Source organism: Gadus macrocephalus, chromosome 3 (assembly GCF_031168955.1).
Source record: "Gadus macrocephalus chromosome 3, ASM3116895v1".
Taxonomy (NCBI): domain Eukaryota; kingdom Metazoa; phylum Chordata; class Actinopteri; order Gadiformes; family Gadidae; genus Gadus; species Gadus macrocephalus.
The window spans coordinates 7934240-7950657 of record NC_082384.1 but is presented as its reverse complement, the minus strand read 5'-3'; the positions used below and the strand labels follow the sequence as shown (position 1 = coordinate 7950657).

The 16418-nt window shown below is 43.4% G+C and overlaps 1 protein-coding gene across 3 annotated transcripts; it reads left to right on the top strand.

Moving 5' to 3' along the window:
- The first annotated feature begins 862 nt into the window (after positions 1-862).
- rhot1b (ras homolog family member T1) lies at positions 863-16418 on the top strand. 3 transcript variants are annotated; one of them, XM_060046950.1, is made up of 20 exons: positions 863-1319; positions 1804-1862; positions 2052-2133; positions 2255-2298; positions 2691-2744; positions 2823-2875; positions 5366-5474; positions 7074-7175; positions 7263-7361; positions 7536-7644; positions 9040-9160; positions 9680-9764; positions 10384-10529; positions 11007-11107; positions 11462-11592; positions 11925-12008; positions 12147-12269; positions 12696-12901; positions 14222-14424; positions 14876-16418. In XM_060046950.1, the coding sequence occupies exons 1-20, from the start codon at positions 1283-1285 to the stop codon at positions 15058-15060; spliced, it is 2133 nt and encodes a 710-aa protein (XP_059902933.1). In that variant the 5' UTR covers positions 863-1282; the 3' UTR covers positions 15061-16418. The 3 variants fall into 3 exon arrangements, with proteins under 3 accessions (XP_059902933.1, XP_059902931.1, XP_059902932.1); XM_060046948.1 differs by having other exon boundaries at positions 866-1319; positions 14222-14344; positions 14943-16418; XM_060046949.1 differs by lacking the exon at positions 14222-14424 and having other exon boundaries at positions 867-1319; positions 14943-16418.

Below are 16418 nucleotides of genomic sequence, written 5' to 3'. Positions count from 1 at the left end.
ATATATATATATATATATATATATTTTTTTTTTAATCGACCGATTAAATCGTAATCGTAATTTTTCTCTGAAAATAATCGGCATCGGCATCGGAACTCAAAAATCAATATCGGTCGGGCCCTAGTTACATGGTATATGCTATCATATTCATGGACGGCTTCGGGCAGCAAACACTTTAAAAAAGTGAAGGTGGCTTCAGGTATCTTTTTTTTACTTTTGATACTCAAAAACGTGCCTCACCTGTTCCAGATTTAGCTCGAGATTTGCTTAATTTTCCCAGATTTAGCAAATAAACACCCGTCCACCCGTTCATTTAACTTTCACATATAAAATTGGAATTATATGTTCAATCTAAATCCTATAGGTACATTTTATATCTAAATGCTAAATCTGAAACTTAATCTTACATCGAAATCTTTATATCCGAATAGATCAAAAGTCGAAATCCTAAATCGAAATCATAGGCTATATCTAAATCTCAAACCTAAAGCTAAATCTAGATTTCATTTCTAAATCGTGCATCCAAATCAAAATCATAAATCGAAATGCTAAATCGTATATCTATTTCTAAGGTCTAAATCCTAAATCCATGCAACAGATATGCTACATCTCATACATATACTAATTATTTCTGACTCCTAACCATATTTCATATTCATTCATTCATTCATATTTTGGGGGAGGCATCACTTGCATTGGGCAGGAAAGGCGCGCACGGACCGCGGACCGATGCAGGATTTTGCAGGATTGGGATCACACTTTTGGGGATTAACCTGATCCGAGCGGATGGGTGGATTGAAGGAGGATTTCAGCAACAAAATGTAATAAAACATAAAAAAAAATTGAAATAATAAAACATCTGTAATTGTAGTATCTCCATTTATTGTGACGCGCATTTATAATGCATGCATGTTGTACTCGGTCGAAGGGGCGTGGTTTCATGGACTGCTAGCGCCGCCTGCCGCTGTGACCTCGGAACAGCAGGCCCGTTTGTGTGCAGAATCAAAATAGGGCACAGCAGCTAGCTGCTGACTTATCCGTGTGTGTGGTGATACTGTGGACCAGGACACACGTTCTCGAGATTGGTGACATCTGTAATATCCTAAGGTTTTGTAACGTACCACCTTAGTATTGTAGAGCTTATGACGCAGTATCGGAGAAGGATATCGTTTATGTAGCGAGCGAGGCCGTAGATAGCAAGCGCTCCGTCCCTTCACCTGCAGCTCAGCATACATGTGAATTATAAAAGGATTCACAAGGCTGAGGGTCAACGTCAGAGAAGATGCGGAAAGATGTGAGGATATTATTGGTGGGAGAATGTAAGTACATATTTTACAGCATTTAATGCTATTTGTGCTAATGCGACTACCATTGCATCAGAGCTCAATCGTATTAACAGTGTCCTGATTCGGGACACTGATATTAAAAGGACTCCTGAACCTTGATTAACAGAGTACTGTAGCAGGTATTGTATTTGATACACCTTCTCTTCTTACCTGGTATATCAGAATCCGATCCGAATTGACTTTATTGCCAAGCAAGTTTAACACGTATAAGGAATTTGTCTAGGTGTTAATAAACATAATAAAGAAACCTAATTAGAAAGCAATGTACTTTAGTATGGTTACTCAAGTAGTTCACTATTGACTTTTAACATCCTCATCGCAGCCAGATGTTGATAGCTAAGCAGAGGATTATCGATGCAGCATGTTCTACAAATCAAAGAGAATACTAGTATTCAGTCTACGCCTCTCTTACACACTCACACATCCTCTCTTTTTCTGTGTCTTCCTCTTTTTTCAGCCAAAGTGGGGAAAACCTCTCTCATCATGTCCCTAGTCAGCGAGGAGTTCCCGGAAGTGGTATGGATGAAGATTTGTAATCCTGTAGTCAAAGCTACTGTAAATAAATGACTCTCCTTCAATGTAGAACTGATTATGCAATAGGTAACATATCAGTCCTGATAGGTAGTCTTCCTGAGAGGTACACTTGTATTTTGTGATGTGCTCTTGTTGACTACAAGAGGTTTGATATTGATATAATCCTTGTAGGTTCCCTACCGAGCTGAAGAGATCACCATACCTGCGGATGTGACCCCAGAGAGGGTTCCTACCCACATAGTAGACTACTCAGGTATGGAGGGATGAAGTGTTTCACAGGGTTATTCTGAGTAAGATTTAGCAGAGGAGGTTATGGATGTGGAAGAGCTGGTGGAGTTGTGTGGTGTTGATTTGGGTTTGTCGTCTCTCCACAGAGGCAGAACAGACAGACGAGCAGCTGTTCCAGGAGATCTCTAAGGTGGGTTTGTTGCCTGACGTGCCATTCGGGGCGGGTTGGGTTAAATAACCTCATGCATTTTCTCATTGTGCTAGATATTATCCCTGCACTTCTGTGCCTAGTTATTTGCACTACCATCATGATACACATTCTCCAAGAGAACCTTAGCATACCTTTTATCGTCCATATTATCCATTTGGATATGTATATATTTTTATCATCTTGTTTATGTTGTATGTGTCTGGTGTGTGTGTGAGACGGGTTCTAGTGTGCTAGTGTGACTTTGAATTTCCCCTGGGGATCAATAAAGTATATCTATCTATCTATCTATCTATCTATCTATCTATCTATCTATCTATCTATCTATCTATCTATCTATCTATCTATCTATCTATCTATCTATTCCTCAACAGGCCAATGTCATATGCATCGTCTACGCTGTGAACAACAAGAAATCAATTGAGAAGGTGAGCTATTCTCTCCTTGTTTTATTTATTTGTTTATACTGCTATTATTGATGGTATCATATTTTTTTATTTGTGCAGGTGACCAGTCACTGGATTCCACTCATAACTGATAATACAGACAAGGACAACAGGTATGTTTTCTTATTTTACGGTCACTTCTTAAAGGCCCACTATGCAACTTCGGGCATTTCTTCGCTGTTTTCTTGGTTTTGGCACGCACATTTCTCTACACAACGCCCCCTACAGCTTCGTAGTAGATATTTCACAACACTGTCGTAACAACTCGTTGACGACCCTTCCCTATGCACTTCTACGCGAGCCATGTGCATTTGTTTTCAAAGAAGCCGGCGAATGCGTGGAGCCATGTCCGAAGTAGATGTTCATAAAGTGTAGGCAAGGTTATACATTTTTAAAAGGGTGTATTTGTATTGCAATAAACATAAATCCATCCTTTTTTATAGTTGACGGGGAGAATTTATATCCTAGATTATAATTGTTTTATCTTAGGTTGAACAGAACAATCAGTGTAAGAGGTTTGGCCAACATAATAATCTAAATAAACAAGAACCTGGATTCGGGGATTCAGTCTGTATCTGGGGGACGAGACAGACGAACAGCAAAACATCCATGGAAACAAAGGTGTTTATATGGTTGCAACCAAGCAAGCTAGAAACATACAGGGCTCACAACAAAACGGTCGAGAAAACAATTTTTACAGGGCTCACAACAAAATGGTTGAGCTAACACATTTGTACAGAGACTATCAACATGAAGAATACCACGAAGACAAAGGCCACCCAAGGGTACTTTCAATTTCAAAAGCAACACGGCCGAGTCGGTGTCTGATTTGCAGTCTTCTTTTTCTTTCAGTTCACGCTATTCCTGAAAAGCTTGCCCAACGTTTACTCGTGTCTGGCCTCTCTGCCGGCCAGTCTCCCTTTTCTCTTCTTCTGTTCCTCCGACATTGGGTTTCTCTGTCTCTTTTTAGTCGGCTGATCTATGATGAATATAACAATCCCTTAGTGACTTGTGTTTATATCGAGCCGGTTCCGTGTTTGGAGGTCTGTGCCGTAAAGCAATTCGTTACTTCGCGAGACCCGAGACTCCCGCGAGAGTGGGCGGCGGGTCGCCGGCAGAAACATATTCCTTTTCTCCGCCAAGATGCGCAAGGGGGAGTCGAAACAACGAACAATCGAACAAAAATTTATAATAGAACCATCGCAATGACTCTTAGCCTGTTATATAAGGTAAATCAAGCCAAAAAAGTTGCATAGTTCCCCTTTCACTCGTGTCTGATCTCTTTTCTGGTCCATTCTTCTTTTGTTCCACCGACGGTCGCCTCTTGGGTCCCTTATCAGTCGATTTATCCATGATGAATGCAACAATTGCCTCGCAACTGGCTGTTTATATCTAGCCGGTGCCATGTTTGGGTGTGTGTCTGTGCCGTAAAGCATTTTCGAAACTACAATCTGACTACATTTTCGAGGATATCCGCTGCGTCACATCCGGATTGTGTCGGTCCGAACAGAGCAAGTTGCATATGCGCTTTTTCACTGGAGAGGCGACATGGGTGACACACCCACCAATCGACCCAGAAATGGATGCAGAACCATCAGCATAACTCTCAACCTGCATACTTAATGTAATTTTGGCAAAAAAAGTTGCATAGTGGGCCTTTAAGTTGTGTTTATTTTAGATTTGTACATTTTAATAATGCCTTTCGTCAATGTTATTGTTGGTCTGGAAGTGAACCCACAATCATCTGCATGGATATTGTACTTCTTTCATAGTGTAGTTTATTTTGTGATGTCCCTTCTTAATTGACGTAGTTCATGTGGTATTACCACAGTAATTGTTGAGGAGCCAGTGAGTTCATTGTTTCAGATGGAATTAGGGTGAGGGTTGGGTTAGGGGTAACACTATGTCATTTAAAAAAAAAAAATTAGGAAGGAGAGAGGTTTGTTGTCCCCATGGTAACGACACACTCCCACTTTATGAGACTTCTTTAGTATTGTAGTTGTGTAACTGTGATACTTCTTTAGTACCGTAGTTGTGTAACTGTACGGTGTATGGCAAATGAAATCCGCCACACACCGTAGCGTTATACTAAAGGTGTCCGGGAAGCCCAACCCTCAATCATAGATCAAATATATAGCAGCTCAGAGAGAGCTTCCCCATCCACACAAGCTGTGCACCAGTTGGCACTAGTAACCTAACCTAGAGGTACTCAGATGTCATGAAGAGAACGCCACCTGCGTTCAAAGCAGGGTGGAATGTGTTTTGGGGAGAATGGCAAAAACAAAGGATTTGCCTCTTTTTTTTTCCTCCAAATTACGGACCTATTTCAGTTACGGTGTTAAATGGCATATATTACTATTTTGATGATCATATAAGACCAATGAGTACGTTTCAAACAAAAAAAGTATTTTTTGGGTTCACTGGCTCTAAGGATCATCATATGATCAAATTTAATTTGGTGCTACTGGAACAAACATACTTGTCTTTGGGTCAATTGACAGAACATTGAGTGTTTGTAATTTCAAACTACATCATTTTATCATAATATTAATGATATAAGAAAGCATTAATTTCTTTGTGTGTGTGTGTGTGTGTGCATGCAGGGTTCCTCTGATCCTGGTGGGCAATAAGTCGGACCTCGTCGAGCACAGCAGCATGGAGACGATCCTGCCCATCATGAACCAGTACAGCGACATCGAGACCTGCGTGGAGGTACGCTGTCCCCCTCTACATCCTGGAGGTTCTGCTTTAAGGGGCCTACACACCGCCCAGACTCAAACCAACGGCCCCTTTATCTGACCACTCCGTTGCCTGTCGTCTGACCCGTTCGGCAGAAGAGTTGCATTGAAACACCCCGGGACGACTACTATCAGTCACACAGTAGCATGTACGCGTTCTGCGCTTGCGCGCGATTCATAAGTCTCCTTAACATCGGGTGGCGTTAGTCTAGTCAGAGGCTCCGATTCTCAGACGCCAACGCTCTCAGACCTTGAGTGTTGAAGCAGACTGGACACCGTCTGAGCGGCCAACACAACTGAACACACAGAAAAGATTTGTTCCCGAACTGGTCCGAGTCTCCCCAAACGTGTCCCGACTTTTGGGCCAGCGTGCCGCAGCCTTTAGGCGGCTACAGTCAACTCATGACCTGGGAGTATTTAAAATAGTTTCTTTCATGGTTATGTACTGTTGCAAGGCTCTTCCAAGACTGACTTCTCCCTGTAACTTGAGGGGGGCTTTCCAGGGTAGTGCAATGGAGGTCAAAAGCTTTTAAGAAAAGCATGAGAAGACAATGTTGAGGACATTAGCTGGTCTTGCTGCTCTAAATGTATGGATATTTGTCAAACCAGCAATATCTCAAATCAATAACACTGTTGGAGTAGAGGCTGGAGTAGAGTGGTTGCTTGGCAGCTCAATGTTCTGCTCAACTTCCATTCCTTTAATTGCTCATTATCCATTAGTGAGGAATACTGAATACTTTAAGAAAGCATCTAGATGGAGACAATTTCAACTTTTCCATGTGTAATTCATAGCAGTGAGGAGTGTGAATGTCGAGGGGGAGAATGGAATACTGAGCTCACGATTTGGATTTGAGGGGGCGTTTGGTGTTTTTAGTTTTTTTTAGACACTTGACGGCTTTCGAAAACATTGATATTTACAGCGAGAAGCACTCGGAGCCCGCGGCAAAAACAGGAGTGCCTCAGGACAAAGCGCTGGTGGCCGCGAGTGTTCTCACCGCGGCCGCATGCATCTGCCTTCCTGTCATTGAGAAAAGACGCTGCTGTTCCGACTAAAGCACTTTGTGGTGACGGGGCCCAAAGACATTGGAGGCCAAGTCTCTCGTGATGGGGATATCTTCTAAATGACTGGTCCTTGTCCGGCGGGCGGTGGCTGGGTTAGCCTAAACCCCTATTCTCTCCTCCTCCTGGTTCTGAGCTGTGATCTGACAGCCTGTGATCTGACTGCCTGTGATCTGCCTGATTAGACCCCGGCAGAGCCTCTGCTGCTAATCTGTCTGGATTTGACGCACATGCACACACATAAGCTATTGCGCACACTGTGCTGCCTTTTCTGCTGCTTGTTGTAATTCTCCCATCAATTTCACATTTTTTGGTATTGCAATAAGTCAAGAAAGCAGGGCCATGATTTTGGTGGAACTTAAACGTTTTGTTTCTCTACGTACAGGAATTGTCCATATTAAATCTTTGTTAGTGGTACGAAAGCAGGATGTCGGTGTGACATCATCGAACAATACATACACACTGTATATTTTAATCCTTTGTCTCCACACTCTTTTGCCAACTTCACCTCCAGTGTTCAGCGAAGAACCTGAAGAACATTTCGGAGCTGTTCTACTACGCGCAGAAGGCTGTCCTCCACCCCACCGGCCCTCTCTACTGCCCGGAGAGAAAAGATGTAGGCATGAAAAGAGACAGAAAAATAAATGTATTCATTCAACTCATCAAAATGATGCTGAATGATGATGGTCTGGCTGTTTTCTAGATGAAGCCCCTGTGTGTTAAAGCCCTGACTCGCATCTTTAAAGTGTCGGACCTGGACAACGACGGTATCCTCAACGACAACCAGCTGAACTTCTTCCAGGTGAGTCGACGGCTCTCGAGAGGAGAGGTTTCTCAGGCCCCGTTTCTCAGCACCAAATGAATAGAGTGTTGGAAATAACGTAGCGCACTGCCTCAGGGTCTCGTTGAGGACTGTGTTTCACATTTGCCCACGATGCTTTGTGTGTGTGTGTGTTTGTTTCCTCTTGGTTCGCAGAGGACGTGCTTCAACGCTCCACTGGCCCCTCAAGCCCTGGAGGACGTGAAGAACGTGGTGAGGAAGAACGTCAGCGATGGCGTGCGGGACAACGGCCTCACGCTGAACGGTACTGGCTGATCAGCTGCCAGCCCTGCATGCCCTCCCCCTTTAAAAGATGATCTGTGATTCAGGGGCTTGAGGGGCCATCTGCTTGGCTTGAGCTTTCACTGAGCCAACAAATGTTGTGGAGATGATACTTGAAAGAAATTTGCTGAAGGAATCCATGTGACCATAGTGAGCCAAGAACCAACACAGTGACACCCTTAGCGAAAGGTTGGGGTCCTTAATACATTCGTTTTTTTGTGCACTTTCGATTTTGAGGTTGTTTCCCTGTTTGATAACTCAAAGTAGTCTTCCTCTCTTTCAGAGGAAGTTGGTATCCCAAAAAAAACGTTTACGATACAACTGGACACTGTCACGTTATCTAAAGCAACCTATATTCACATTGCTCAGTTCAAATAAACATTGCCTTGTAGCGGCAGCTGCTATTGAGATGAATGATCAATATGTATAACAGGTCTATGAATGTAGTTATGGATGCAGTTGAGAATCATCAATTGCGTGTGTTTGTGATTTTGAGATTAGTGAGAGAGCGGTCTGAATCTCTACTTTATCACATTGTTGTCACCAGCATTTCATTTTGTTGTCCGAGAGAGGGTTAAGCTTCTTTGAGCTTCTTGTTATTGTATATGCCCTTCCCTTTTATATCCTTCCTAGAGCGCTCAGATTCTCACTTTTGTTTTTTATCTCGGTGTTCGAATTCCAGCTGAAACATTGGGTTCATCACTTGCTCTCTCAATACCATTCACATTGTGGAATCTACATCTTAACCCAATCCATTTGTTTAATTCATTAATTACATACACTATTGGATTTATTCAAAAATCCAAAATAACATGTGGCTGGCTGAGATAACCATGTATATTAGACTTTAAGGTGCATGGAATAATGGGATTATACTGACCTTGTATTTAAAAAATATATAATAACAGGTGGCTCAACAGTATTCAAGTCCCTTATGGAACTCTATCACTCACCACACCAGGGATGTTCAAGTGTAATATCTGCAGCGTTTAAGTTGCAATACTTTTTGTCACATTGGTTATTTTTATTCATTGTTGTTTAATTTCGGATGCGAAAAACATGATACAACATGATATCGGCATTATATATCTGCCAACCTGCTCTCTAAATATTGGCATAAGCCATTGAAATACACCTTTCGATCGACCACAATTTAACAAACTTTGAAAAAGATTCCTGAAATATCGGCTCCAACATGAGGCTGTGCATATGGGGAGAGTACGACCCTCACCTCTACCACACTATCCTGCCCCCTTTGGTCCCTAACAGATGTTTAATATACGGTGCCAGCGCTGATCACACTCATAACATAATACGGGACCTTTAATGTTTGTTTGTGTAATGAAGAGTTAACGATGTGTGTGCGCATGTGGTCCAGGCTTCCTGTTCCTCCACACCTTGTTCATCCAGCGAGGGCGCCACGAGACCACGTGGACCGTGCTGCGGCGCTTCGGCTACGACGACGACCTTGAGCTGCACCAGGACTACCTCTTTCCCCAGTCAGTCCCCCTCTCGTTCTCCAAACCCCCAGTTTGACCTTCTCCTCCTCTCACCTCAGTCTGAACAACCTGTTTACTCCCTCCTGCCTCTCTCTCTCTCTCTCTCTCTCTGTGTGTGTGTGTGTGTGTGTGTGTGTGTGTGTGTGTGTGTGTGTGTGTGTGTGTGTGTGTGTGTGTGTGTGTGTGTGTGTGTGTGTGTGTGTGTGTGTGTGTGTGTGTGAGAGCTTCAGGTCTGACAGAATAATTGGGTTAGTGTTTCCTATATGTATGTGTCTAGCTGCCATATATTCCCATTCCTGGAAATCTACACCTGTATGGTCACTAGTTAAATCAAAACAATGTGCTATTTAACAATTATAAAAAAAATAGGGGGGAATAGTCATTGCGCCATCTTAGGAGGTGGACGTATAGCATATACTAATAGGAAATATTCAACATGAATCTCAAAGGAGTTCCAAACACTTCTTAGTTAACATTCAGCATGTCGCGTTGTGCGCTCCTCTCTCTCCCCGTGTCCAGGCTGAAGGTCCCTCCGGACGCCACCACCGAGCTCAACCATGACGCCTACCTCTTCCTGCAGGGCGTCTTCGACAAGCACGATAAGGTACGTTCAGGGTCAGCTGAAGGACGTCGGGGGGGACACGCGGAAGAAGGGAGCGCTCTGCTCCTTCCAGTGGCTGCCGAGTCAATCGCCTCAAAATTAAACTTGAGGCGATTTACTAGGCGTGAGCAGAGCGGTTGCCAGGGGAACTTGGTGTCGCACAGGTTACCAAGGGAACCTGGAAAGGACACTTATGTGATGTCATAGACCTGTCTTGCTCATGTTCTTGGTTGGAGACTGGGTCATTCACACAGCTTTGCCTTTCTACGTTTTTTAACACAGCTTGGCTGATTCTTTGGTGATTTACCAATAAATATATGCCCATGTATGTCCATGATTTGTTGATATTAAGAATTGTAGAGTTTGCAGTTTTTAGTAGTATTTCAGGCGATGGACTAAAGTAGGGGTAAACTGTATAACCTGAACAATTCACATTTCAATTGAAGCAACGGTACACAATAGACTACTTGATTTCCGTCATAGACACTCAAAAGACGATCTAAACTCATACTTTGCTCTACCAGTGTAGGCTTTGCAACTCACATTAGAGATGTATCCGTTACGATTTGTCTTGAACGTACTACAACGTACTACAACCATGCACCATCCCACTGTCTCCCAGGACCGGGACTGTGCCCTGTCTCCAGAGGAGCTGAAGGACCTGTTTGACGTGTTCCCCTACATGCCGTGGGGGGCCGACGTCAGCAACACGGTTTGCACCAACGACAAGGGCTGGATCACCTACCAGGGGTACCTCTCTCAGTGGACGTAAGGACCCGACCTCGCACATCGTCCACTACCGTCTCGTCATTGGAGATGAATGAGCTATGAACGGAGGATTTGGAATTGGGCCTGGGTGATGGGTTAGGTTTGAGGGCAAACCTCCATTTGAACAACATTTGTTGTTGAATGCTCTATGTACTGTGCAATATGTTTAACCCTTACCTTTTTTTATGCCATTCTTTATTTGTTTATTCTTTTGTAAGATGTCCTCTAACGTTGAGAACATCTTGAAAATTTGAGATGGTCTCAGATGAACAACGAGTATCAAGGTGTAAGATTAGTTAGGTTGGAAGGTTAGTTAGGTTGGCAGGCATGCCAACCTAACTATGTACTGTGCAATATGATATGAGTCCTTCTTTGTCTTGAGTTTTACTATTTGAAGCTGTGTGGAGAAAGAGCCAAGTGGTTTCCATTCTTTGGTTCATCCTTCCACCTATCCATTCTTTCCTGTGCTGTTGCCAGGTTGACCACCTACCTGGACGTCCAGCGGTGCCTGGAGTACCTGGGTTACCTTGGTTACTCCATCGTAGCCGAGCAGGAGTCCCAGGCAGCAGGGATAACAGGTGAATTCATCCGTCATCTTATGCAACAGTCGCTCCACATTACATTGATTCACCCGTGTATGTAATGGCTTCCTTATTGATGGTGTTTAATGAAGGGAATTTTGGAGACTATTATATTATTGTGCTTATTATTGATTGTTTGATTCGATTATTTTTACTATAACGCCTATCACAAAACATTATCCTTTAAGTGTGGTGGCTAACTTTAAGGCCGGTTTCACATTGTAGTTTCTTCTAACGTGTGTGTGTGTGTGTGTGTGTGTGTGTGTGTGTGTGTGTGTGTGTGTGTGTGTGTGTGTGTGTGTGTGTGTGTGTGTGTGTGTGTGTGTGTGTGTGTGTGTGTGTGTGTGTCAGTGACCCGGGACAAGAAGATCGACCTGCAGAAGAGGCAGACCCAGCGCAGCGTCTTCCGCTGTAACGTCTTCGGGGACGTCTGCAGCGGCAAGAGCGGCTTCCTCCAAGCCTTCCTGGGCCGCAACCTCATGGTGGGTCGGGATCCACGGCAGCGGCTATACCACCTTTACAAGTCTTTCTCTTTTCAAGCACAAACCAGTTGTGCTCCTGTTTATTGGGTGGATGGATTGACGAAGGTGGTTTCTCCTGTCACAAACATTTTTATTTTATTTCTCATTGTGATGATGACAGTAATTTGTTGCCAAAAGACAGAAACAAACCATCTATCATCATCTAGTCGGTGCAACATTCATTTAGCACTCTAAGACTAAGTTTAATTCCGATATGATGGCCTGTTCTGAAGCTTTAATGCTTTGGTTTCCTGATCTCAGTTTAATGCTAACTCTATTGTTTGCTCTCTCAGAGCCAGAAGAACATTCGAGAGGAGCACCGGTCCTTCTACGCTATCAGTACCACCTATGTTTACGGCCAGGAGAAATACCTACTTGTGAGTATTAGATCGATCAACCAACCTAGATAATGTGCCTTTTCCCAAGCTTTCTGAATATTAGATATCTGTATTTCCTCCTCTTCTTCTTCCTTTCCTCGTCCTACCCTTGCTGTGCCCATTTCCCACAATGCACAGCTGCACGAGGTCTTCCCAGACAACGACTACCTGTCCGATGCCGACCTAGCGTGTGACATTGTCTGTCTGCTCTATGATGTCAGCAACCCCTACTCCTTTGAGTACTGTGCTAAAGTCTTCAAGGTAATCACATGCTCCTCCGTTCTTCACTGATGCTTTCAGTCTTAAATCTGATTGGGAGGGATTGTTGACTTTGTCATTTACCGTCCATCTGTGTACTTAGATTTTTAGAACACTTCAAATTGATCATACAAGGAGATTTCCACAAGTTACAAATTATTTTAGATGCAAAAAGTGTTTTAAAGGATATTTGCTGTGTTATTTGTTTTCGCCACAATCACTGCATTTTATACTAGACCTTGCCAAACATATATTCTGCATGAAGTATACAGGATGGATCAGTAGATGATCTATCCGTCATACATCTAGGTGGACAGTCCCACTTGTGATGTCACCAGCTTGTTCTAGCTAATCCCCCTCACACCTGGGGGTCAAACAGAGGGGCCCTTTAACGCCTGACGGCCCACACGCTGATCCCCTTCCCCTCAGCAATATTTCATGGACAGCAAGACGCCGTGCATGATGATCGCCGCCAAGTCCGACCTCCCAGAGGTCAGGCAGCAGTACGGATGCACGCCCCTGGAGTTCTGCCGCAAACACAAGATGCCCCCGCCCCAGTCCTTCACCTGCAACACAGCGGCGGCAGCCCCCAGCCGGGACATCTACACCAAGCTCACCACCGTGGCCGTGTACCCGTACGTAGCGGCTCCCTGGACCTCTGCGCAGAAACGTGCAGGCCGGGTTTGAAATGAGACGGTTCAGATGGAAACATCAAAATGTATTCAATGTGACTAAATTGTAAAATTAGTACAGCGTCCTACCTTATTAGTTACTATTAGTTGAAGTCCGTACATCGGGAGATCTATGAGGCAAGTAGTAAATTAACATGAAATATGGTAAAACAGTCAACCAATACAAGCATGTCCTTGGGGGGGCCCTTTTGCACTGGTTCAAACACATTCTTTTGGATTTCATAATTGGCCCTTTTTCGTTTTGACTATGTCATTAAAAATATGAGTAACTGATATCAGTTCCTTGAACAGGGATTCACTTCATGTGGTACATTAGTCATTTAGTTCAGGTGCTGCTCTGCTTGAATCCGATGGCGCTGTCAGACATGGTCTAGTAAAGGCTGCCAGAGCTCTGATCTGTCTGCACTGGTGAGCCCTCCGAGAGCTCCTCCCTGATCTTCTTACAGTGAAGCAGTCAGCCCTACATAAGCATATGCACACGTACGCATTCAAAGCTGAAGTTGAAACCATGTTCGGCCATAATCCCCGGTCTAGTCAGCTAATCGCAAGCACGCAAACGCACACACGCATGCAAAAGCAGTTACCAGTGTATTATTTAGCTAACTCAATTTAATACATTTCCACAGAAAACATTACAATTGAAATTATATGATGAAATGCAAAAAGCTTTTTTTTTTAATATATATATATATATATATCAGGTTTCACATTTTTTATTGATTAATTTTAAATTATCAAAAAAAAGTATATATATTTTTTTAATTGCAGAAAACAATCCGACATGCCCCCTGCAGTACCATTGCGTACCTCTAGTGGTACCTGTATCACAGGTTGATAAACACTGGTCTACTGTGTTTGTGTGAGTCCCAGACTCCCAGCCAAAAGGTTCTGAGTTTGAACCCCATTGTCCAGTCTACAATCGGTGTCCCTGAGCCAGAGGATTCACCCCTATCTGCACATTATGACACATGGCTAAAACAGGGTTATTTTGGATAATGGCGTCTGCTAAATAGTGCATAGTGCCTTGAGTGAATCAATGAACTCTTGTTGTGATCTTCACGGTAACTTTGTGGAAGTGCTGGTGCTGAACTTCCAGTGGCTGACCTGTGCTCTTAACCATTACTTTCTTACTTCTTCCTCTTCATCCTCTGTGGTGTTGTGGTTTTGGTGTCTCCTATAACCACACTGTGTGTGTGTGTGTGTGTGTTTGTTTCTTCCCCCTCTGCATTCTTTGGTGTGCTCACTATCTGGTGCCCTCCCCAGTCACGCCCGGCTGCGCTGCATGTGCACGTGCAACAGGTGCACCTTCTGCCTGTGCCAGAACCTCCTCAACTCTGAGCTACTGCAGACGGTCCGGACCAAGCTCTACGCCGCGGTGCTCAGCAGGTCCTCTCCCTCTCGTTCTCCCTCTCTCTCTCACACACCCTCTCGTTCTAGCTGCGTTACCTGTCTTTCTGGTGCTCTCTCACCCATCACTTTCCCTCCATATTCATCCTTCATTTTAACTTGTCATTTGATTGTTTAGTCCTTTTTTTTTTGTTTATTTTTTAATAAACGAATGAATGTTTGCTCATTTGTTCTTCCCACTTTTTGCCTCTGTTTTTAACTTTTTATGATGGATTTGTGCAACAGGTTTCCGTCGATGGCCGTCGATTCAAAATTGTTCTTTGCTCTCCACTTTTGTTTATGTCACTGTGCCTTGACAGCATCATCTTCATTGTCATCCCCATCATGTGTCCCTCATCTGCTTGTCATGTTGAACTCTCCAGATGGTCTGTTTCATGCGGTGTCTTACTCTCTGTATGACATTTACTTCCCCACCCAATCGTTTCACATCAATTTTCATTCTATTGATTTTTGTGCTGCTCTAATCACTTGCCTCCTTCATCTCCATGTCACGTTCCTATACCCGCCCACCTCTATCTCGACCTCGGTTCCTCAATCTTTGTCTCTGTCCGTGTGTTCTCCACTCTCCATCCTGCAGGCACGTGAGCCAGGCGGACCTGAAGAGCTCCACCTTCTGGCTGCGGGCAAGTGTTGGCGCAGCCATGTTTGCCGTGCTGGGTATCGCCATGTACAGAGTCCTGCTGAAACCACGGTGACTCCACGCCAATTATTGGCCAGCACGCAACTTAAAAAGAGGACAAGAATTTATCGCAGATTTTGACTTTGACTTTTGGGCAAAATCCACAAAATGTTTCGTTTTAACAGAAGCCTGCCCTTATCGTGTGTTAAGTTTTCCTGCTCCTTTGGGGAGGAAGATGATTTAAAATGGTTAAATTTGCATCATGCTCGCTCAAGCTGGTTTGATAATGTGGCTTTCTCGGTCAGCGAAGTATTATTTTTTGCTCAAGGTATAGATCTATTTATATTTCTATGGAAAACGTGAGGATATCTTGAGCCGAAGTGGGTTGGCTGCGAGTGAGTGTTGGCGACAGGTTTATGTTTTGAAACTGTATGCAGCAGCATTAGCAACTTCAGTCTAATAGTTTTTTCTGGAGAGAAAATATGTAAATAATGATATAAAATATGTGTTATAGAATATGTGCTAGAAAATAATCTCGGATGAAAGGGAGAACGGCAGGATGTATGAGACTCGGAGTGTATATGAAAATCATCCTGACTGAAGCTTGAAGTCCCCTAGATGAGCGAGTTCTAAGGTTGCACTGGTCTCTGGGAACTGGCTGTCCTCGCGAGGGCCTAATTTATCAAACACTGCGCTCCTCTGCCCTCAGATGTTAGGCCACAGCAAGCTGCGTGTTCTACAGCAAATATTCCACTTTAGAAAGTTCTGATTTAATATATTCAGAAGCTCTCCTCCACAAGCACAGATAATAATGCATTTTCCATAAGACCAGCTTCGACTATTCTGTTAGCTGTTTGGTGTTGGCAATGTTGTTGGGGATTTGGAGCAGAGGCAGTATTTGATAGGCTAATTCATATAGAAAGTTGTAAACTCATATTTAATAACTGAGCCAGAATGGTGGTCCAATCACGTAAGGATTTGTATTCCTCTTTGCAAATAGAATGGATAGTTATTTTGTTTACATAATGCATCGTGTATAACTGAGCCTCCCGTTTTATACTTAGATTTCCTCTTACTCCCTCCTTGTTGAATTGTATTGATTAAGAAAGATGCCATTGTGTATTTAATATAATGGCATCACCTTAGATAGGCTGCTGCTTCAATCCTTGTGTGTGTGTGTGTGTGTGTGTGTGTGTGTGTGTGTGTGTGTGTGTGTGTGTGTGTGTGTGTGTGTGTGTGTGTGTGTGTGTGTGTGTGTGTGTGTGTGTGTGTGTGTGTGTCTTTATTTCTGTCCTAAACTACTTCCCAGTATTGTTTCTTTGCTATTCATCGGTAACCATGTAGAAAATGATCTCTTAAAAATATGCTGTTGGCTTCTTTAGGAATATTGAAGTTCTACATTGTGGACGTTTTGCATAAAGTATTCACAATGCA

What these genes read in the sequence shown, in the direction of transcription:
- rhot1b (XM_060046950.1), top strand. Translation starts at nt 1,283, where the DNA reads ATGCGGAAAGATGTGAGGATATTATTGGTGGGAGAAT. An exon ending in GGGTACCTCTCTCAGTGGAC is followed by an intron (nt 10,530 to 11,006) that starts GTAAGGACCCGA and finishes TGCTGTTGCCAG; the next exon opens with GTTGACCACCTACCTGGACG. An exon ending in TCCTGGGCCGCAACCTCATG is followed by an intron (nt 11,593 to 11,924) that starts GTGGGTCGGGAT and finishes TTGCTCTCTCAG; the next exon opens with AGCCAGAAGAACATTCGAGA.